This window comes from Rhinopithecus roxellana, chromosome 14 (genome assembly GCF_007565055.1).
Source record: "Rhinopithecus roxellana isolate Shanxi Qingling chromosome 14, ASM756505v1, whole genome shotgun sequence".
Classification (NCBI taxonomy): Eukaryota; Metazoa; Chordata; class Mammalia; order Primates; family Cercopithecidae; genus Rhinopithecus; species Rhinopithecus roxellana.
In genome coordinates, this window is record NC_044562.1 from 81822317 (window position 1) to 81847278 (window position 24962).

Consider the following 24962-nt stretch of genomic DNA (forward strand, 5'->3'; position numbering starts at 1 on the left):
AATGGGGATGCAGTTTTTCTTTGAAGAGAAGTTCTATCGTAGTAGAAAATAGTGTTATTTTCAAAGCAGCATTACTCTAACTTCTGAAGTTATTTATAGTTGAAGGAGAGCATTCTTTATTTTTAAACAAACATTCATACACATCCAGTCCATGCTTATTTTGGTTGGCTTGATAAATTTTGGACAATCTATGTGTATATATGGGTCATCAATGATGATAGGCTAAAGTAATATATTTGGGGCACAGAGTTTCATAATATATTGTTAAATGGAAATCAAGTAGACCAAACATACATGCAGCATAATTGTATTTTTGGTAAAAATAAAGAAAATATTGCAAGTGACCTTTTTACGCAAACTATATTTTTCTAATTTTGTTAGACTAGTACCTCCATTGGTATTTCCAGTCTCTTTGATAAGATTCAGTGTTTTCTCCAAAACACTAGGAGGTTCTTATTTCTAAAATAATTTTATCATGTTATTCTTCTTTTAAAAAATCCGTCAGTGTTTTTCAAATTCCCATAGGCCAAAGTTCCAACTCTATATGCATGATATATAGTGCCCTTCAAGGTCTCATCTGCCTACATCTACTGATTTATTTCTTAACGTACTCTAATATATGCTCTCTGTTTAATTATTTAAAAGGTTTGCTGCTTCCTAAATGAGCTTTTCTCGTAATGTCATATTTCCATGTATGTTATACCCTCTCCCTAAATTTAAGTTTCCTCCTATCTGCCTTCAGTTTCATGCTTCAAATTTATGCTGTGAAACCATGATTTCTCCTTTGAGCTTTTCCCCAAGCCCAGTGTAGGAGTAAGGCACATCCTACATGGAATGCCACGGGCCACTGTACTTTCCTCAGATTGTGGTGTTTTAGTTGCTTGTCCAGCTATTTTCCCACTTAGAGATGAACTGCCTGAGAAACTACCTGCTAACTTTTTATCTATCTGAGAAAAAAAATAAGAATTTTTGTCTTATTTTAATTTTTGTTGCTTTCTCAGCATCTACACATAGAATGCTTAATGGAACTTTAATAAAAATATAAGTGAATTTGTATGGGCTTTATCACTGTATATGCTATGATAATACACGTTTTGCTCTTCACTTATTACCCCCAAAATGTATGAATTAATTTTCTCATTAGCAATTGTTTGAAGATAGTTCTTTCCCTCTACCGAAGAAATAGGGAACCAGTCTGGAAGTGTCCTGCTGTTAGGGCTCTCGGGATCTTCATTATTGTACTGCAACTTTTTGTTTGTTTTTTACACTTTAAGTTCTGGGATACATGTGCAGAATGTGCAGATTTGTTACATAGATAAACATGTGCCATAGTGGTTTGCTGCACCCATCAACCTGTCATCTATATTAGGTATTTCTCCTAATGCTATACCTCCCCTTCCCCCCACCCCCCAACAGGTCCCCCGGTGTGTGATGTTCCCCTCCCTGTGTCCATATGTTCTCATTGTTCAACTCCCACTTACCAGTGAGAATATGTGGTGTTTGGTTTTCTGTTCCTGTGTTAGTTTGCTGAGAATGATGGTTTCCAGCTTCATCCATGTGCCTGCAAAGGACATGAACTCATTCTTTTTTATGGCTGCATAGTATTCCATGATGTATATGTGCCACATTTTCTTTATCCAGTTTAACATTGATGGACATTGGGTTGGTTCCAAGTCTTTGCTATTGTGAATAGTGTCCTCCAAGTTTTTACTGACTAATGTAGATGGAGTTTTTTTGATTTTGTCTAGATTTGTACCCTGAACATTGCCTTAAATTGAACTAATTATGAATAGGGAAATTTAGCAATTCTTCCCAAAGAGTATAGTGTATGTTTTGGAGATGATTGTTTTCCATTAATTCAAAATATATTTATTTTATCCAAGTATTCTGGTATGCTGTGGGTACAGAAATGAACAAAACAGTATCAACCCCCAGGGAACAAAATTATGTTTATAGTATAGCTAATATTTATTGGGAACTCAGGATGTGCTAAGATCTTCGTTTATAATGTTTCATTTTATATTCATAAAAAGCATTGAAATAGAGGTCATAGTTAGCCTCTATTTCAAACTAAAATGTAATAAAACTAGAAATTATATACTGTTTTATGCTAATAACAGCATATGCTTTTATGCTCCACTAGAATTATATAGTGGAGAGAGCAAAAGTTCTGAATTCAGGCATTCCCTCATAGACTGTGAGATCTTGGTAGCTTTTTCCCTATCTAGTTTCCATTTGTCTTCTGTATATTGAAAGCAATATTGAATAAGATAATAAACATATAGTTGTCCTTCAGTATCCATGGGGGATCAGTTACAGGACCTCCGGTGGATACCAAAATCCATGAATTCTCAAGTTCCTTAATGTAAAATGGCATAGAATTTGCATATAACCTACATACTTCCTGTATAAATTATCCTGTGTAAGTTAAGTGAGATTACTCATAATACCTAGTACAATGTAAATGCTGTGTAAATACAGTCATGTGTTACTTAATGACAGGGATACATTCTGAAAAATGTGTCATTAGGTGATTTCATCATTGTATGAACGTCATAGAGTGAACTTCCACAAACTTGGATGATGTAGCCTACTATACACCTAGGCTATATAGCCTATTGATCCTAGGCGGCAAACTTGCACACCATGTAACTATACTGAATACTGTAGGCAATTGGAACACTATGCTAAGTATTTGTATAGGTAGGCATATAAAAGATACAGTAAAAACATAGTATAAAAAAACAAAAAAATTGATATACCTATATAGAACAGCTCCATTAGAATCTTTTGAGATCACTTTTGTATATGCTGCTGGTCATTGACCTAAATGTTTTTACATGGTATGAGACTGTATAGTTGTTACACTGTATTGTTTATAATAACAAGATAAAAAGTCTATATGTTCAATATAGATAAAATTTTAATATGTATAGTTGACCCATGGTTGGTTGAATCCACAGAAATGGAACCCATGAATACTTGGAACCAACTCTATTTACTGATGTGCATGGCCTGAAGGGTACTTTTTTTTTTTTTTGAGAGATGGTGTCACTCTGTCACCCAGGCTGGAGTTCAGTGGTGTGATCATGGCTCACAGCAGCCTCAACCACCCTGGGCTCAGGCAATCCTCCCACCTCAGCCTCCTGAGTAACTGGGACTACAGGCAAATACCATCACATCCAACTAATTTTTTTGTATTTTTAGTAGAGATGGGGTTTGCAGTGTACTTTATAATAGCTGCTCCTGACTGCTGAATGCACTACAGTAAATAACAGGTACTTCAGTGACAAAATATTTAACCAGTCCTAAATAGTTTACTCACTGTGATAATAGGGCTTATTAAAAATACTTTTAAAGACAAATATACACTAGGTCAAGAAATTATTTCTCATCGAATGTTTGAACTTTCTATTAATCTGTAAACATTCTTGACTGTTACATCCACACAATATTTTCTGTAGATAATACTTTTCTGTTAATTTAATTTCTCATTTGTTTTCTTAAATTTTGCTCATGTACTTTTGATCAATGAGGTTAAATCAATGGTTAATATTTTATATTTGTAATGCTCTACTTATAATTTTTCAAATCTTTTAATTTTCTGATCTGTCTTAGGCAGTTATTATGAAATAAAAAGCTAGTCAGTGCTGTGTTTGGCAATCTAAAATGTTGTAATTTGCTATCCATAAATGTCACCCACTGCACTGTCTTCATGTAAATGGGTAATTTGACTTACCCATGTAGCTTGTCTAAAGATTCTTCACCAAAGTAGATACTCTGACAGGCAAAGAAATAATTCTGCTCTCCATTCCTTATAAAGACTAATTTTTTACTTTGCTGTGATTTTTCCATAAAGTAATAATTGGAAAAAAAAATCTCCAAACATTCTCTGACTTCATTAAGCTTCATGTATTTAAAGATGCTTCTGCAAAGAAAATAACTTTCCATGTTGAGGCTGTCCAGTTTCTATATCGAGAGATGACAATTATTTCAAATGTATTTTCTCTATCAATGAACACATAAAAATCAAATACCCTGAGTTAGTTAAATTACTAATTTTCCCTTGGTTTTACAGCATATATTTTATATCTCACATGCATGCCTCAAGTTCAAAAGATTTTCATTTATTTCTTCAGGTGGAGCCAGTGCTTAAGCAGTCTTATGATTGCATTCCATTTATGGCTACATTATTTTCCTAACAAAATTTTGCCTTTTATTTTAAAATAGGAGAATCACGGAAGATAAATAACATTTTACTCTTTTGCCTTACTTTCTACCTTCCTTAGATACTTTATGCGTCTGGGAAAGTCTACATGATATTTTTTGTTGTGGTAAGTTTTTGGTTTTCCTTTTATATGGCAAGTTTGTTCTTAGGCATACTTGCCACGGCCTATGAAGAAGAAAAGCAGAGAGTTGGTAAAACATCTAAGAAGATTGAACCAAAATTTCAACAGACTGGAAAAGAACTTCAAGAAGGAAATGAAACAGATGAGGTATATATATATGTGTGTGTGTGTGTGTGTGTGTATATATATATATATATATATATATATTTTTTTTTTATCTTGAAACAACAGCCATTTGTTTGTTCATGATTCTATGGCTTAGGCTTAGTTGAGACAGTTCATCGCTGGTCTCATGGTGGTCACAGATTGCAAAAAACAGCAGGGGAGCAAGCACCAATGCCAAGTGCTTTAAGGCTCTGCTTGTGTCACCTTTGTTATTGTCCAGTGGGTAAAGCAAGTAACATGGCCAAGGTTAGAGTTAAGGTGGAAAGGGATTTCCTAAGGGTATAAATAAAAAGAAGGAAATCTGCGGCTATTTTTGCAAATAATCTACCACACTTATGATTTTTAAAAAATATTTATTTATTTATTTATTTATTTATTTATTTATTTATTTAGAGACAGAGTCTCACTCTGTTGCCCAGGCTGGAGTGCAGTGGTGCGATCTCAGCTCACTGCAAGCTCTGCCTCCTGGGTTCATACTATGATATTTTTTTGTTTGGGTTTTAGTTCTTTTTCTTAGTGATGGTGGTGGTCTTTATTTTTCTATGCAGTTTTAAATTTTTTATAATTTCAACATTTTTTGGAATTTTAAATAGTTGCTTTATTAGAGCATCTTTTTATTATTATTATACTTTAAGTTCTGGGATATATGTCTAGAACGTGCAGGTTTGTTACACAGGTATACATGTGCCATGGTGGTTTGCCACACCCATCAACCTGTCATCTGTGTTAGATATTTCTCCTAATGCTGTCGCTCCCCTTGCCCCTACTCCCCAACAGGTGCCGATGGGTGATTTTTCCCCTCCCTGTGCCCATGTGCTCTCATTGTTCAACTTCCACTTATGAGTGAGAACATGCGGTGTTTGGTCTTCTGTTCCTGTGTTAGTTTGTTGAGAATGATGGTTTCCAACTTCATCCATGTCCCTGCAAAGACATGAACTCATTCTTTTTTATGGCTGCATAGTATTTCATGGTGTATATGTGCCACATTTTCTTTATCCAGTCTAACAATACTGGCAAACGACATCCAGCAGGACATTAAAAAGCTTATCCACCACAATCAAGTTGGCTTCATTTCTGGGATGCAAGGCTGGTTCAAACTAAGTAAATCAATAAATGTAATCCATCACATAAATAGAACCAATGACAAAAATCACATGATTGTCTTAATAGATGCAGAAAAGGCCTTCGATAAAATTCAACACCCCTTCATGCTAAAAACACTCAATAAACTAGGTATTTATGAAACATATCTCAAAATTTCAACTTTTAGATTCAGCGGCTACATGTGGAGGTTTGTTATGTGGGTATACTGCGTGACAGTGAGGCTTACGGTACAAATGATCCCATTACCCAGGTAGTGTTTGGTACCCAACAACAAGCAGTTTTTCAGCCCTTCCTTGCCCTCCCCCTTCTCTTCCCCCTCTAATAGTCCCCAGGGTCTGTTGTTCCCATTATTAGGTCCATGTGTGTCCGGTGCTGAGCCTCCCCATTTAGTAAGTGAGAACATGCAGTATTTAGTTTTCTGTTCGTGTGTTAATTCACTTAGGATAATGACCTCCAGCTGCATCCATGTTGCTGCAAATGACATGGTTTCTTTCTTTTCTTTTTTTTTTATGCTTCTTAAAATCACAGTGCTAGAGGTGTCTTTTTAAGGTCTTGGAGTACATTGACTTCTAATAGATGTTTATATCTGTGTGTAATCAGAAGATCAAAAAAATTTCAATAAGAGAGCTTGCTTTTGCTACAACTTTGAAAAATATCTGGTGTTAACGCAAAAGTGACAGAATCTTCCGTAATTTAGAAATTAGAAAGTACTAAAAGGATGGATAAAATTACAGTACTGAAGTTGTAGACAGAAACAAAATTATTATTTTGGCTTTCTAGTTCTTCCCAGAGGAAATGCACTATGTATCATAGTACAGGGAATTATTTTATTCCTGAAATAATTAAATCCAGATTAATAAAACCTAACAATGTTTTACTGTAATTTTCAGCTACCTTAGTGTTGTGCTTTAATATTTTTTTCAGATTATTTAGCCTCATAGCAAAAACTTTGGTCTATTAATTTGAAAGTATTGACAGAAGTAGCATTAAGGAAGTTTTGGAAAATTGTCTTTAAAAATCTCAACTGTGCATGAGTGTGCTTAAAGAAGGGACCAGGTGGAAGAAAGCAACCAGAAGCAGCTTTCTAATGTTCTGCAGGACCTGGCAATCTCACGTCTCTTCCTTGAACTACCTTTCTGGTAAATGGGAAAAAGGTCTACATTGAGCCAGAGAACAGAAAATGGAGAGGAGCCGTACCCAGAACCCTCTCATAAAGAGCATAAAAAGACAAGGGGGAAAAGTAAAGGGCCGAGATACACTCCCCCACGAAGTGGAATATGTAGTAAAGTACATTAATACCAAACATCCCTACTAAGTCAAAGAGGGAAATGTTAACTCCCCTGTATATAACCCTTTTATTAAGTCATCACCAGTCAAGAAACTTTAGAAAGCTATTGTACCAAAAAGTGGGATCTGAACAACATGATGTAAGATCATACTGAATGACTCGATAGCTACTTTTGTCCATAGCATGCATACCATTGAACAAGAAGCAATTGTGGACTGTGTGAAGAAAACATGTATAAAAACGGCTATTGAGTATTCCCATTATATATGAGTAAGCCACAGAAAAACAAATTTCAAAAGCTTTCTGTTTCTAAGAAATGACTCTGGGGTCCTTCAGATTGAGTGATTAGAGTTTGAATGATATGTTGAATGTGTAATTTGTTCTAAAGAGGTATTTCACAATCTTAAGGGCTTATGGCTGCACTCAATTGTATCCAAGAATGTAACAATACTTCTCTGATCCTAGATGAAATGTTTTATTAACTCTGCTTATGAAGAACTTGGATATTTCCCAGTTTTACAATATTTCTACTCATTTTTCTGCTCTGGATCACATTTTCTGATTTTTAAAAAAATTTTTAATCATAACTAATTTCTTTCTTTCTTTTCTTTTTTTTTTTTTCTTTTTTTTTTTTTGTCTTTTTTTTGAGAGAGAGTCTTGCTCTGTCGCCCAGGCTGGAGTGCAGTGGCCGGATCTTAGCTCACTGCAAGCTCCGCCTCCCGGGTTTACGCCATTCTCCTGCCTCAGCCTCCCGAGTAGCTGGGATTACAGGCGCCTGCCACCTTGCCCGGCTAGTTTTTTGTATTTTTTAGTAGAGACGGTGTTTTCACTGTCTTAGCCAGGATGGTCTCGATCTCCTGACCTCGTGATCCACCCGTCTCAGCCTCCCAAAGTGCTGGGATTACAGGCTTTAGCCACCGCGCCCGGCCATAACCCATTTCTTTTCCTGGAAGATTCCTAGAACATTTTATCAAACAGAATTTTCTGGGAAGTAAAAGTATACACTATTTGTGCAAGAATTTTCCCCTTTTATTTATAAATACAAAAACCGGAAAAAATAATGTAAAATGGAACAAATTGAGGGCTCTACAGATCACTGATCTGCTTGCAAACCAGTGAGATGTCAATTCCAATGCTGGAATTGCTGGGATATTCCTCAGGTGCTTCATATTCTCACATTATAGGAACGCTGTTGGTCATATGGGCCGAAAGCACAGCTCTGCAGTCAGATAAATGTGGATTTCAGCCCAATTTAGCTACTTAATAGATGAATGATGTTTGCCAAGTTTGCTAGCTTTTCTAAACTTCAGCTTTTTTTATCTGTAAAATGTATATAAAGTACCTGTCTTATGAGTTGTAGTGAGGTCCAAATGAAATAAATGCATGTAAGGAACTAAGCATTGCTTACACTATACTAAGCAACTGAAAAACATTATGAAGAGTATTAATAAAATTATTATGAAATGTCAATATTATGGATCATGTTGAAGAGAGCTTTTACACAAACTATTGCACTCAGCAATCTGTATTAAGAACACTTGATTTTTATGGAAAAAATCAGATTGAATAAACTCACATTTTAGAAGTGAATTATCTCATAACAATATAATAACATTAATATCATGCAACATTTATTGCTTATTTACTATGTTTCAGACTCAATGCTATATTTTTACATACATTGTTGCCTTTCTACTGTGACAACCCTTTGACATATTAGAATTATCTCAATATTTCACATTAGAAAATTGAGGTTCAGTTTCCAAAGTGGGAAATGTAGAACTAGCCATAATATTATACAAGATATTAAAATGTTTATATTATTACACTATAACATTTAATTCATGGTAATAAAGTTAATAAATAATCAGTCACTAATTATAGAGAACACAAGAAGGCAAACGCAAGAAGGCATGGCTGTTCCAACAGAGAAACACCTAGCAACATAAAATTCTTGTCTTTGACTCTATTTAGGTATAATTAAAAGAATAATGAAAGTGACGATAGCAGTCACATAAAATGTTTATTGAGGGTCAAATATGCATCAGACATATGATAAGTACCATCATGAATTCTTGAGTTTAATCCTCATTGAGGAGTTCCAGCTGCAGACATTGGTCTATACTCACTGATATTTGATTTCACAACACTGAGGAATAGAATCCATCATTTACCACTTCACTTCCTCATTCCGGAGGCTCAATGCTGAAACAGTAGCATTCCTTGCAGGTGAAACTTTCTTATGAATTGTCAACTACTGGCAAAATCTCAGAAAGATAATCATGTATATAAAATTGTAGAAATACAAATATTTTTAAAAAATATTTGCCACATTTAAAATGATAGTCATAATTCATCTAACTAAAACATGATTGACAATTGTACAAAGCACTGGATATAAAAAGTTTTAATAAACACAAATAGAGTGTCTATCTTCATGAAGCTAATGGTCTAATGGATAGATAGACTATCAAATTATCATAAACACTAAATTGTATCTCAAGGACAATAAATTATGTGTTTCTTGCTATTATGGAATAGAAAACACAAAATACCAGATACAATATATTCTTCCCAAAATTTGAGTTAAGTCTAATAAGGGTCTTGATCCAATTGCTTTTTTTACCCCCAGAGACTATAAGAGAGAGAGGAGTACATTAAATTACACTGAAATGATACAATCTACCTAATAGAGAGTGTGAAAAAGTCTAAAGTATAAGCAACCCAGAATCTTTACAAAATAAATCATGTTGGAAAAAATACATTAAATTACAAGATAATTGATAAAACTGCCAAGTATATAAAATGTTTGGACCTTGTTTGTATTTTGATTAGAACAAATCAACTGTAATGATGTTTTTGAGTAATGAATTGGGTATAATATGAGTATTGGTTAATATTAAGGAATTACTAATTTTACTAATCATGATAATGGTGTTGTTATTTATAGTTTTAATATTTTATCCGAAAAGTGTATTCTCTCTGAAATTTCATTTAAAATAAATATTTCAGAAAATAAGTAGAGTGAAGAATAAATGAAAAAGGAAGAATAGAACATTAGTAATTGTTGAGGCTGGATATTGGTTACTCGGTGGTTCGCTCTATTATTCTCTTCTTTAATAAATTAAAGGAAACTGGGGCAAGTGGAATAAAACAGAGAGACATGGTCCTTTGAAGGCCTTTTATAAAGGATTCTCTGAGTCAGAGAAGGTTTCTATGAGAAACTGACACTTGAGCTGAGATGTGAAGAACGTGTCCAGGCTACATAGATGGAGTGGGCAGGGTGAGTCAGAGAATTAAAAAGGCCAGCATGGCTACAGGAAAGAGTAACCCTGAGTTCATGACAAACTTGTCAGATATTCAGGTAAATGCGAGACATGTGACTAAGTTCTTCCTTATTACTACTTCTGCTCCAAAAAATACTTAAACTAGTTTTGAGAAAAAGAATCCTAGCCACCTTTTCCAGTTTAATTTTAATACTGGATTGTCAAAAGTTCAGGCATATGCCCTTATTAGCTCTTAAATATCCCATAGAGGAAGGGCGTTGAGTAACAGTCCTCTCAATTTTCATTGTAAAATAGCTATGTCCTTAGTATTTGGCCAATGTGTGTGCATTTATTCAATATTTATAAGAAGCTCAATCAAGGTAAATATTTTACTAGGCAGACATGTGGTTTATTCATTTCATATTCTAAAATCTATTCATAGTTGAAGCCAAATTAGTAGATAATTGAGCACTAACTATATCAGCAACAGTATTATTACCACGTACTTTATTCCCCATTCCCCACCCTGGACAATTATCTTTACTGAATTACTTCTTAATGCAATTCCAACAAACATTGTCCCTATCTGAAACAGCTCTATGAAGAGTAATTAATTCCTCTCCATTAAGGATATAATCAAGGATATTATTCACTATGTCTCCCAGTATCGTCTTTAGGAGATACACATATAAGAAATCCCTGCCAGATCTTAATAACAAAAAATTACTTCTATTGGTTTTTAATGTCATGAAAATTTGAAATATCATAAATTATAACTTACCTTTTATGTAAGCTTATAGTTCAGCTAAAAATAGTTTCTAGAATAAGCATAGTTTAAACAACAACAACAAAAATCTAACCCTTACATTCTGAACTTTTTTGAGAAGGAGTCTCACTCTGTCGCCAGGCTGGAGTACAGTGGTGCAATCTGGTCTCACTGCAACCTCCGCCTCCCGGGTTCAAGTGACTCTTCTGCCTCAACCTCCCAAGTAGCTGGGACTATAGGCACGCCCTACCACGCCCAGCTAATTTTTGTATTTTTGGTAGAGACAGGGTTTCACCATGTTGGCCAGAATGGCCTGGATCTCCTGACCTCGTGATCCGCCCGCCTCGGCCTCCCAAAGTGCTGGGATTACAGGCGTAAGCCACCACACCCATCCACACCTTGAACTTTTAGATTACTTTTTAAAAAATTTCTTTTTTTTTCTCAACTTTTATTTTAGATTCGGGGGTACATGTGCACATGTTACATGGGCAAATTTCATGTCACCGAGGTTTGGTGTAGGAATGATCCTGTAGGAATGATCCCATCACCCAGGTAGTGAGCATAGTGGCTGGTAGGTAGTCCTTCAACTCTTGCCCACCCGCGAGCCTTGCCCCTCTAGTAGTCCCCAATGACTAATGTCTATTTTTCCCATCTTAATGTCCATGTGCACACAAAGTTTAGCTGTCACTTACAAGTGAGAACATATGGTATTTGGTTTTCTGTTCCTGCCTTAACTGGCTTAGGATAATGGCCTCCAGCTGCATCCATGTTCATCAAGCTGCAAAGGACATGATTTTGTTCTTCTTTTAGAGTGGTATAGTATTCCAGGGTACTACATTTTCTTTATTTAGTCTACCGTTGATGGGCATCTAGATTGATCCCATGTCCTTGCTGTTGTGAATAGTGCTGTGATGAACATAAACATGAATGTGTCTTTTTGATAGAATGATTTGTATTCCTTTGGGTATATACTCAGTATTGGGACTGCTGGCTTTAATGTTAACTCTGTTTTAAGTTATTTAAGAAATCTCCAAACTGCTTTCCACAGCGACTGAACTTACATTCCCACCAGCAGTGTACAAGCATTCCAATTTCTCCACAACCTCACCAACATCTGTTTTGTTTGTTCGTTTGTTTGTTTTGGTCTTTTTAGCAATAGCCCTTCTGACTGGTGGGAAACAATTTCTCATTGTGGTTTTGACTTTTGTTTCTCTAATGATTACTGAGGTTGAGCATTTTATCATATATTTGTTGACCACAGTATACCTTCTTTTGGGAAGTGTCTGTTCATGTACTTTACCTACTGGGGGAAAAAAAAAAGAGGAACTGGAACTTAGACCTGCAGAATCTGTCATCGGTCTGAGGAAACCCAGTATGCAGTATGACTGGCTTTATCCTCCTCTAGCTGTAGTATTTGTGAAATTGCAGGAGGCTTGACTGATAGTGAAATAATGTAACGATTTTCATGGTATCTATTATACCATTGAAGATATACCACAGCAGAACTTGCCAGCCAGAATGTTGGGTTGGGTATTGGCAAGCCTCAACCATTAACTCCCTCAGTGGTGGGGCAGTGGCAGCCCCTGTGTCAGTTAACTCTATTCAAGAGCAGTCTTTACCTATTTACCCCAAGTTAACAAATACACAGATAGTGTCATCCTTTGCATGTGTCAAATGTAAAAACAGTTGGGGATCACTATAGTATAATATCCATCCATTGTCTAGCTCTTAACATTTAAATTCAAATACCGTTTTACATCTGATCACTGGAAACACCTATGGTCACACTCCTCAGATTTATGAATGCATAGAACCTGTAATATCTACAACAAAGCCTGGGAGTTTTAACTATCTTACCAATGCAAGATCAGTAAAGCAGAAGATCTCTTGAAACCATTATTCGAGAGACATGATAAACAGAAATAAGTAATTCTCTTACAGAATTATGCCTGTCCTACTCATTTAATATCATACACGGTCTAAGACAACCCTTATAAATCCATTCCATTGCTTGTTCTTCAAGACTTATTATCACAATGCCAAACAATTTCTTATTTTATCAAGATCATTTACAAAGTTATAAAGCTAACATTATCCTAACAAAATTTAAGATGTTAGAAAAATGCTCTGTTATTATTTAGTAGTATGTTTCCTGATTGGATATTTTGCAGTAATCCTAAACTATATATTGGATTATTTGCCAAATATGGATCATACCACAACCATTTCATGGTCTTTGCTCCTTTAATATTTGATCTCAGACCTCACAGTATAAAATTTTATTTAATTTTAAGAACTCCTAAATCAGTTTAATAACTGCCTAAAGATTGGCAAGTGATAGAACCCAAAAATTCTGGAACACTCTTAGTGGGAATGTAAGTTAGTACAGCCACTATGGGAACAGTATGGAGGTTCCTCAAAAAACTAAAAATAGAGCTACCATCATTCAGGGATCCCACTGCAGGGTATGTACTCGAAAGAAAGTCAGCATATTGAAGAAATATCTGTACTTCCATGTTTGTCACAGTATTATTCACAATAGCCAAGATATGAATAAACTTAAGTGTCTGTCAATGGATACCTGAATAAAGAAAATGTAGTATATACACAGTGGAATATTATTCAGCCATTAAAAAGAATAAAGTCTTGTCATTTGCAGCAACATGGTTGGAACTTGAGGTTATGTTAAGTGAAATAAGCCAGGCACAGAAAAACCAACTTCACATGTTTTCAGTCGTATGTGGGAGCTAAAAATGTGGATCTCATGAAAGTAGATAGTTTATTGGTGGTTACCAGAGGCTGCAAAGGGTATGTATCAGGGGGTATGAAGAGAGGTTAGCTAGTGGGTGCAAAAAATGTGGTTAAATAGAAGGAATAAGATCTAGTGTTCAACAGTACAGTGACTTTAGTTAATAATTTATTATGTAGTTCAAAATAGCTATAGGAGAGGAATTGAAATGCTATCGATACAAAAAAAAGATAAATGTTTCAGATGATGTGCATTCCAATTAACCCGACTTGATCATTACACATTGTATGCATGTATGAAAATGCCACATATACCCCTCAAACATGTACAATGATTATGTATCAATTTAATAAAAAGAAAGGGCTCCAGGAGAATAACTGGAGTTTTTAGCAAGGCTGTGCACCTTCTTATAGTCTTGGACCTGCAAAGAGAGGATGCCAGTATTAAACCATCACATTCCTTTTCAGGCCAAGACCATACAAATAGAAATGAAGAAAAGGTCACCAACTTCCACAGACACATCACTGGATGTGTTGGAAGATGCTACTCTCAGACATAAGGAAGGTAAAGTACTAAATAATTAGACATTCACTATTGAAGGTACTACTCATAAAATTCACTTTTAAAGAAATTCAGCAATTTCTTTAGAATCTTAGATGGTAATACAACAAAAATTTAAGAAATATTTGAGAATATTAGGATAAGCCATGCATAGAAATTTCAGAATCATGGTGTTTTAAACATTGGAAAGTGACCAAAGAGTACCAAATAATTTTCTTTGTTTAACATTAAAAACATACTGACATATTAAATTGTGACTAAAAATAGAGATCGTGGTATGTAACATTAATATCTCAAGGTCCTTTCTAGACTTATCTCTATATTTTTATGTGTAACCAATGATTATTTATCATGGACAATATCAAAAGGCATTAATTTGTAAAGCATGTAAATCTAGACATTATAAGTCACAATGTTCTCAACTATGTTCCATATTTGTTTTCTTGAGGGATGTCCCTACATTTTTCTTCTAATACACAGTTTGCTTCATTTTCTTTTGTCTAACTCAGCCAAGCATGAACACAATAGAGGAAATTTAATTCATTCAGCTTTTTTTTTTTTCACACACAGATTTTTTTTTTAAATTAAAATTTAAGTTCTGGGATACATGTGCAGGACGTGCAGGTTTGCTACATAGGTATACATGTGCCATGGTGATCTGCTGTACCCATCAACCCAGCATCCAGGTCTTAAGCTCTGCATGCATTAGGCACTTTTCCCAATGTTCTCCCTCCCTTTGCCACCTACCCACTGACAGGCCCCTGTGTGTGATGCCCCCCTCCCTGTGTCCATGTGTTCTCATTGTTCAACTCCCACCCATGAGTGAGGACATGCAGTGTTTGGTTCCTGTTCCTGTGTTAGTTTGCTGAGAATAATGGTTTCCAGCTTCATCCATGTCCCTGCAAAGGACATAAACTCATTCTTTTTTATGGCTGCATAGTGCTCCATAGTGTATATGTGCCACATTTTCTTTATCCAGTCTATCATTGATGGGCATTTGGGTTGGTTCCAAGTCTTTGCTATTGTGAATAGCGCTGCAATGAACATACGTGTGCATGTGTCTTTATGGTAGAACGATTCATAATCCCTTGAGTATATACCCAGTAATGAGATTGCTGGGTCAAATGGTATTTCTGGTTCTAGATCCTTGAGGAATCGCCACACTGTCTTCCACAGTGGTTGAGCTAATTTGCCTTCCCACCAACAGTGTAAAAGCGTTCTTATTTCTCCACATCCTCACCAGCATCTGTTGTTTCTTGACTTTTTAATGAGGGCAATTCTAACTGGCGTGAAATGGTGTCTCATTGTGGTTTTGATTTGCATTTCTATAATGACTAGTGATGATGAGCTTTTTTTCATATGTTTTGTTGGCCACATAAATGTCTTCTTTTGAGAAGTATCTGTTCATGTCCTTCGCCCACTTTTTGATGGGGTTGTTTTTTTCTTGTAAATTTGTTTAAGTTCCTTGAAGATTATGAATATTAGACTTTTGCCAGATGGATAGATTGCAAACATTTTCTCCCATTCTGTAAGTTGTCTCTTCACTCTGATGATAGTTTCTTTTGCTGTGCAGAAGCTCTTTAATTTAATGTGATCCCATTTGTTAATTTTGGCTTTTGTTGCCATCGCTTTTGGTGTTCAGTCATGAAGGCTTTTCCCATGCCTATGTCCTGAATCATATTGCCTAGGTTTTCTTCTAGGGTTTTTCTGGTTTTAGGTTTCACATTTAAGTCTTTAATCCATCTTGATTTAATTTTTGTGTATGGTGGAAGGATGGGGTCCAGTTTCTGTTTTCTGAATATGGCTAGCCAGTTTTCCCAGCACTATTTATTAAATACGGAATCCTTTTCCCATTGCTTGTTTTTATTGAATCCAGCAGCACATCAAAATGCTTATCCACCATGATCAAGTCGGCTTCATCCTGGGGATGCAAGGCTGTGGTTAGTTGTCTCACGCCGAGATGATTAATGACATGGACACACGTGAAGTGGTTTAAGGAGCAGAAAGTTTAACAGACAAAAAAGAAAGGAGAGAGAGAGAGAGCTTCCTCATGCTGAGAAAGTGGGTTGCCCAAGAGAGGGTTTCCTTTCATTCGGTTTTTTATTAGGATAGAATATTTCTGTTTTTGAATTCCATATCAGAATTCTATCTTCAAATTTCCCTTTGCATGCAAAAGTCAAAATTGTCTATTAGTTAGAACTTAAAACAATTTGTGAATGTTTAACTTTCCTCCCTCCCTCCTTCCTTCCTTCCTTCCTTCCTTCCTTCCTTCCTTCCTTCCTTCTTTCCTTCTCTCCTTCCTTCCTTCCTTCCTTCCTTCCTTCCTTCCTTCCTTCCTTCCTTCCTTCCTTCCTTCCTTCCTTCCTTCTTTCCTTCCTTCCTTCCTTCCTTCCCTCCCTCCCTCCCTCCCTCCCTCCTTCCTTCCTCTCTCTCTCTCTCTCTCTTTCTTTCTTTCCTTCTTTTGGCAGAGTCTCACTCTATTGCCCAGACTGGAGTGCAGTGGCACAATCTCAGCTCACTGCAACCTCTGCCTCCCAGGTTCAAGCAATTCTCCTCCTGTGGCCTCCTGAGTAGCTGGGATTACAGGCACACCACACCCGGCTATTTTTTGTATTGACAAGGTTTCACTATATTGGCCAGGCTTATCTCGAACTCCTGACCTTAGGTGATTCGCCCACCTCGGCTTCCCAAAGTGCTGGGATAACAGGCGTGAGCCGCTGCACCTGGCCAGAATGTTTAACTTTTGTATTCTTTCATTTCAGAACTTGAAAAATCCAAGAAGGTATGCCCATTATATTGGTATAAGTTTGCGACAACTTTCTTGATATGGAATTGTTCTCCCTTTTGGTCAAAATTGAAAGAATTTGTCCATAGGATTGTAATGGCACCATTTACTGATCTTTTCCTTATCATATGCATAATTTTAAACATATGTTTTCTGGCCTTGGAGCATTATCCAATGAGTAAATCAACTAACAATCTTCTCAACATTGGAAACCTGGTAAGACTCTCATTGTACATTATTTTCACTTGTAGTTTCTTATCATTGAACTTTTCTTTGTTCATCATTATTCCCATTATTTTATTCTGTAACTTCAATGTGTGACAATATTCATAATTATTGAATGAAGCCTCGTGTTTGTGCTTTATCCCTCCAACCCCTGCTTTGTAAATGTTCTTATCATTGAATAGTTTTACAGCTGGAATTTAAAATTCCCCAGTTTAAATTTGGGATTCATAGTCAGCTGCTTGGCAGTTACATTACATGGAAATTATTTATTGCCCCTCCCTTCCCAAATATACAGTCTCTTGGTACCGTTAGCTCATATATCAGAGTAGGGCAGAGGTGAAATAACAAGCACCTGACTCCTGAATTCTTAATTCTGATTAAAGCAGAAGTTGGCCCTGTCTGTTCTAACCATGTATCTTTGCCCAGGATTGGAACTTATCATTTTAGCCTGGTATTTTTGAGATTCACCTGTCCTTTTTCACATACAATTCAAAAGACAAAACAAATTCCTGTGAGTTTAAAAATAGGTCACATTCAAGCAAATGTATATCATTTAAATGTATTTTCTTTCCCTGTTGTTGTTGTTTAGTTGCTTGGTACTAATAAAAGCAGCCAAACTGCAACAAGTTTCAAATTATACATTTATTTGGTACCAAAACAGCAATTTAGTGATTTCTGCCAGTACGTTTTTAAAGGAGAGCTTCCATAGGTTCTTGCTGTTTTTTCAGAGGTTGAAAAATTAAATATCATATCATGTGCTCCGTACCTCAAAAATAATCATTCAAACTTGAAAGGTCTTCACCCTGAAATATTCATTTGTTTTCTTCTAGGATGAATTTTATTAAAATAATAAAAGATTCTGTATATAGTGTTTGACATTAGATTGTTGAAGAAAATGTATGAGTCTGTCCTTATAATGCAGACTCCACAACTAACCAAATCTTGACAGAGAAGCTGTGAAGAATGTGACAGTGACAAGTAAACAGTGTGTGTTACAGAGTTTTTGTGTGAAGATTCTGATACAGCTCTTGGAATCATATTCTCACCTGTGTGTTTGGTTTTCATTTAGGTTTTCATTGGAATTTTCACAGCAGAAATGATTTTTAAAATAATTGCAATGCATCCATATGGGTATTTCCAAGTAGGTTGGAACATTTTTGATAGTGTAATAGTGTTCCATGGTTTAACAGAACTTTGTCTAGCAAATGTTGAAGGAATGGTTCTTCTTCGATTATTCAGGATGGTAAGTAGAATCCAATACCTAACTTTTATTTGATCGAAGTTTATCTCAGTTTCTGCAGACATAAAATGGGGCTACAGTAATACCTATCCCATTGGGACATTGGAAGTATTAAATGAATTGATTAATATATAAAGAGTTTATTGCCAAGGAAAGAGTAAGAAGTCTCCAATGCTGTTATTTGACCACAATGTTAAAGGAAATAATGCCATATATGCAGGAAATTTGAGATACAGTTTTAGGAAGCAGGGTCAGGGTAACTGAGTACATTTTGGAAAGTAAGAAAATTAGGAGTCTCCAAAGTAGAATTCTAATATAACACCAAGAAGCCGAAATAAGGTGAGTATTTCTAAAGGTCAGGTACAAAGGAAGACCAGTCAGGCCAGCAGAATGTTACTATAATAATTATTAGGTAAAAATTAGTGTATGTCTATGAGGTAGGGTAATGGCGAGACTCAGAAAATTAAACAAAGGAGTAATGTTATTAGAATAATGTTTATTGAAATAATAAGCTTTAGATAAGTTATACATGGTCACATTCTGGTGATAGGTTGAAGGAATGTAGCAGGAATTAAGAACAATTAAGTCCATTTGATCTTATTCTAATGGTTACTTCCTAGAGAGCAGCTCATTCAGAATCCTGTCTTAAATCCTCATCCATAATATTTTCTAATGAATAAGAGAAATATATACAGGATGTTGTCACCAAATTTATGGAAACAGCACTGGCAATTGCAGAAAATGTGCTAAAAGATAGTATCAAAATATTTTAAAGGCTGGTAATGGACTGAATTTAAGATGATTAATTTTTTGCATAGGTAAATGTAAGATCTCACTCTTGAGTCCAGAAAGACAACTGAACACTAGAAAAAGTCAAGAAATGAGGCCAGGAATTTGGAACCAGCCTGGGCAACATAGTGAGACTCCAATTCTAAAAAAAAAAAAGTAGTCACAGTGGTGGTTCATGTCTGTAGTCTCAACTTCTCAGGAGGCTGAGGTGGGAGGATCACTTGGGCCCAGGAGTTGGAGGCTACAGTGAGCCATGATTGTGCTTCTGCACTCCAGTCTGGGTGACAGAGAGAGACTCTGTCAAACAAACAAACAAAAATTGAAAAGAAAGTGTCAGGAAGGTATAGCCTATATAAACATGATGTATGAGATCTAGTTGACTATAAGTTTACTGCGATATAGTGACCAAAAATATTAAGGTAATCTTGTTCTATATAAATAGAAATTTTTAAAAATCTAGTGAAAGGAAGGGGACTATCCAAACTAAACCTAGAATGTTGTGTTTGGTCTTTGACATGTTATTTTAAAAGGGAAATACATGATAGTACCTTCATCAGAATCCAGTGGATCCTGGAAGACTTTCAATATCCTTTTCATGTCAACATATGGGAACAATGTGGAAAAATATTCAATATGTTGTGAAAAGCAAAAACAAAGAATGAATACTTCCCCTAACAGTTATGAAAATATAAAGCTAGAGGAATTGTAGCAGTATAATGCTTAATGGGAATTGACAAATACATCAATAGAAGAGGATATATATAGACTGAGTATACAAAATTATCAAATATTTGATGTATTAAGAATTTTACATAAAATGAATGTTCAGTAGTTAATATTAATAATGCTTAAAACTCTAAACGCTATATATGTATATACATATAACGCTGATACACTGACCAGGTTTTTCGTCCTTTGTTTCTTGTTCTTGATTTCACATTGCTCTATTAGTTGAGAATTTTCAAGTTGGGGAAGTATTGGCCAACATTCCAGATTTTGATGCAGTCTCTTAGTAGCGCATGGGTGGCCCTGAGAGACTTGGTCCTGTTGTTGTTCACATTCATCTTCTTTTCTGCTGCATTCGGCATGAGGCTGTTTGGTCAGAATTATGAAGAATTTGTTTGCCACATAGACAAAAACTGTCAACTCCCACGCTGGCACATGCATGACTTTTTCCACTCCTACCTGAACGTGTTCCGAATTCTCTGTGGAGAGTGGGTAGAGACCTTGTGGGACTGTATGGAGGTTGCAGGCCAATCCTGGTGTATTCCTTTTTACCTGATGGTCATTTTAATTGGAAATTTACTGGTGAGTAGTCAGTTCTTTCACAGTTTCCTTGAAAACTGGCATAATGTAGTTTGGTATTTTCATGATGTGCATTGATGGGATCTAATGGTTTGTAACTGTGGTAGTCCAATAGAGTAACCCACTAGCCAGATGTGGTCATTATCAATGGATATATAATTAGTCTCATTTGAAATGTGCTATAAATGTGAAATATGCACCAGATTTGAAGTCTTACACAAAAAGTGATGTGAACTATTTCATTAATAATTTTTATGTTGAATGCATTTTTAAATGATAATACAGTAGGTCCTTCTTATGCTCAGTTGCACTGTATGTGGTTTTAGTTGCCTGTGGTCAACCATTGTCTGAAAACATCCAGTGGAAAATTCCAGAAATATAAAACTCATAAGTTTTAAATTGCATGCCATTCTGGGTAGTGTAATGGAATCTCCTGCCATACCACTCTGTCCTGCTCTGGGCATGAAACATTCCTTTGTCTAGCATATTCATGCTGTATACACTACCTATTGGTCCTTTAGTAGCTATCTGGGCTGTTAGATAATGTAGTATGCATGAGGTTTGGTACCATCTTCTGCTTCTGGCATCCACTGGGGGTCTTGGGATTTATCTGCCCTGGATAAAGGGGGACTATTGTATTTGTATTTAACTAAATACAAATACTGTTAGTTAAATACAAATGCAATAGTCTCCCTTTATTTATTGGTATTTAGTTAAATATATATTTAGTTAAATACAAATGCAATAGTCTCCCTTTATTTATTGGTATTTAGTTAAATATATATTTAGTTAAATACAAATATGTTTGTATTTATTGTATACAAATTGTATATTGTATTTAACTAAATATATTTGTTAAATAAAATGTATTAGTAAAATTAATTTGCCTGTTTTTCTATGTTTTTTTTTTTTTTTTTTTTTTTTTTGAGACGGAGTCTCGCTCTGTGGCCCAGGCTGGAGTGCAATGGCCGGATCTCAGCTCACTGCAAGCTCCGCCTCCCAGGTTTACGCCATTCTCCTGACTCAGCCTCCCGAGTAGCTGGAACTACAGGCGCCCGCCACCTCGCCCGGCTAGTTTTTTGTATTTTTTAGTAGAGACGGGGTTTCACCATGTTAGCCAGGATGGTCTTGATCTCCTGACCTCGTGATCCGCCCTTCTCGGCCTCCCAAAGTGCTGTGATTACAGGCTTGAGCCACCGCGCCCGGCTGTTTTTCTATGTTTTCTATGTGGCCACTGGAAATTTAAAATTGCATATGTGATTGCATTATATTTCCATTGGATAGCACTAGCTTCTAACCTTGTTACTCAATGTAATATTGGCATCACCTGGAAGGTGGTTAGACCTGCAGACTCCCAGACCCCAGACCTATGCAATCATAATCTACGTTGCAACACTGTTCCCAGGTGATTTGTGTGCCCATTAAATTTTAAGAAGCACTTAAATGTAACACTGCTGTCAGTCTTTTCCCGGCATTGGAATTACCTGGGGAATTAATAAAACTTTGCTGATGCCTAGAATCCATTCTTAGAGATTCTGATTTTAATGGTATGTGGATATGACCTGGTCATCAGGATTTTTTAAAAATCTTCAGTTGATTAAATTGTGTAGTCAAGATTGAAAACCACTGGTCTATAAAAATGTTACATATTAACTAAGAAAGCTTTCACTTATAAGTTTCCTAATAACTGAAGTGGTTTTAGTGAATTAAATAAGTAACTTTCACTACATCTATGGAAAAGATATGGCTTACTAAAAAAATGATTCTTACAGGAATACAAGACTTGATATTTTCTTTTTACTCATGTCATAAAGATCAAGTACGTTTCCCAAAAGACTGAAAAAAATCTCAGGATAAACTCAATTTTACCTTGCCAATCCACATTGCTTGTGTTTCACCTCGAGAAGACCCTTGTCATACAATTATCACATTAGCATTATATTTAATTGTTAATATACTTCTCTATCTTCTTTATTAAACTGTAAGCACCATGAGGGAAAGGACCATAACTCTCTTCTTTATTATAAAACCTAGGACAGTGCCCAACATGTAAAAGATACTTCACTATCTTCTGCCCTTTGTAGTTATTAGTAGTATACTTCTCATTCCCGGTGATATTAAACACCACTCTAACTGGCTGAAACAAGAAATGATCATATATATCAGCATACATAACTCATAACTCAAAATATCAGATATAGATCTTGCTTCAGTTTGGGTGTGACACAAATGATTAAATGGGATCATTATAGAGAGGTCTTTATAGATCTCAAATCTGTTTTCCTCTGTGCTCATTGCTAGCTAGTATCCTCTGTTTTATCAAGATGGCTGCTGCAGTCTAAAGCTTCATATCTTTGTGTTATATCAAGTCTAATAGAGGAAAGAATTTCTTTTCTAGAAGCCACAGCCGATTTTTCCTGTTATCTCATTAGCTGAATCATATGCCCATTCTTAACTAGTCTCCATTGCCCAGGGTGTTGAATACGTTTATTATGTTAAACTGTTCATAACTCTCTTACAGCTGGAGATGGGATAAGATCAAATCCAAATCCTATGACTAATAAGGGGATAAGTGTAATTTCCCAAATAAATTATATATTTCTGTTTCCAAAGGCTGTTGAGGAAAGCAACAACAACAACACACACATACACATAATTCAAAGGGAAAGAAGCAGAAATATTAAGGCATTATATATATATGTATACACACATATATGTGCGTATATGTGTATATACATATATGTATGATATAACATATAAATGTATAATATATATATTTGCCTAAACATTCCTGCTTCTTTGATTTTGAACTCCAATCCATTTCTGTTTTTTGTTGTTTCTACTAACCAGAAACTTCATCAATGTGCAGAGGGATTCCAGGATAAATGGAGTTACATGAACCTCCATTTCCAATTGATTGGCCATCATATTTCTTGGCTCACTAAATCCTTCCAGCTTAATTTTTCTTAGTAGTCATCCAACTCTGAAACATAATGATAATGGCAGTAGAATAAGTAGAAGGGGGAAAAATATAAGGAGATAATCTTTGAAGCTGTTGATCTTTTTAACCTCCATGCTTCTAATGTGGGTTAGTGTAAAAGGAAGATATTTCACATTTTTAAAAATTAGTTTTGTCTTTTCTAAGAAATTCAGCAAATTTTAAGGCTTATGCAGAAACCTTACAAAAAATTATTATATGCCAAAGGAAATGAATTGGTTTTTAAATAGTTCTATGTATTGTTGAGTTGTAGAAAAAGCAGAGTTCAGAATCAAAGAAACATGGGTTCAAATTTCAGTTCTATCACTGTACTAGTCCATTCTCATGCTGCTAATAAAGACATACCTGACACTGGGTAATTTATGAAGTCAAGAGGTTTAATGGACTCACATTTACATAGGGTGGAAGAGACCTCAGGAAACTTACAATCATGGCAGAAGGGGAAGCAGGCATGCCCTTCTTCACATGGTGGCAGCAAGGAGAAGTGCATAGTGAAGCAGGGGAAAGCCCCTTATAAAACCATCAGATCTTCTGAGAACTCACTATCATGAGAATAGCATGGAGGTAACCACCATCATGATTCAGTTACTTCCCACCAAGTCCCTCCCATAACACATGAGGATTATGGAAACTATAGTTCAAGATGAGATTTGGTTGGAGACACAGCCAAGCAATATCATTCCACCCCTGGCCCTTCCCAAATATCATATCCTCACATTTCAAAACACTATCATGTCTTTCCAAAAGTCCCCCAAAGTCTTAATTCATCCCAGCATTAACTCAGAAGTCCAAGTCCAAAGTCTCATCTGAGATAAGACCAGTCCCTTCCACCTATGAGCCTGTACAATCAAAAGCAAGTTAGTTACTTACTAAATACAATGTGGGTAAGGCATTGGATAAACACACCCATTCCAAATGGGAGACACTGGCTAAAACAAAGTGGGTACAGCTGCCATGCAAGTCTGAAATCCAATAGGGCAGTCATTAAACCTCAAAGTTCCAAAATGATCTCCTTTGACTCTGTGTCTCACATTCAGGGCATACTGATGCAAGAGGTGGGTTCCCATGGCCTTGGATAGCTCCATCCCTGTGTCTTTGTAGGGTACAGCCCTGATCCCAGCTGCCTTCACAGGCCAGTGTTAAGTGCCTGTGGCTTTCCAGGTGCAGTGCAAGTTGTCAGTGGATCTACCATTCTGGGGTCTGGAGAACAGTGGCCCTCTTCTCACAGCTCCACTAGGCAGTGCCCCAGTGGGGACTCTGTGTTGGGGCTCCAACCCTACATTTCTTTTCCACACTGCCATAGCAGAAGTTCTCCATGAGAGTTCTGCCCCGGTAACAAACTTCTGCCTGGACATCCAGGCATTTCCATACA

The 24962-nt window shown here is 36.0% G+C and overlaps 1 protein-coding gene across 3 annotated transcripts in view; it reads left to right on the top strand.

The window, feature by feature from the left end:
* The window catches only part of SCN7A (sodium voltage-gated channel alpha subunit 7), a 93438-nt gene that overhangs the window by 33399 nt on the left and 35077 nt on the right, over window positions 1-24962 (top strand). For all 3 annotated transcript variants that reach the window (XM_030917139.1, XM_010365297.2, XM_030917140.1), the window contains 5 exons: window positions 4290-4496; window positions 14155-14251; window positions 17011-17249; window positions 18328-18501; window positions 20239-20595. In XM_030917139.1, coding sequence (XP_030772999.1) covers window positions 4290-4496; window positions 14155-14251; window positions 17011-17249; window positions 18328-18501; window positions 20239-20595 — 1074 coding nt within the window. The remainder of the gene's footprint in view (window positions 1-4289; window positions 4497-14154; window positions 14252-17010; window positions 17250-18327; window positions 18502-20238; window positions 20596-24962) is intronic.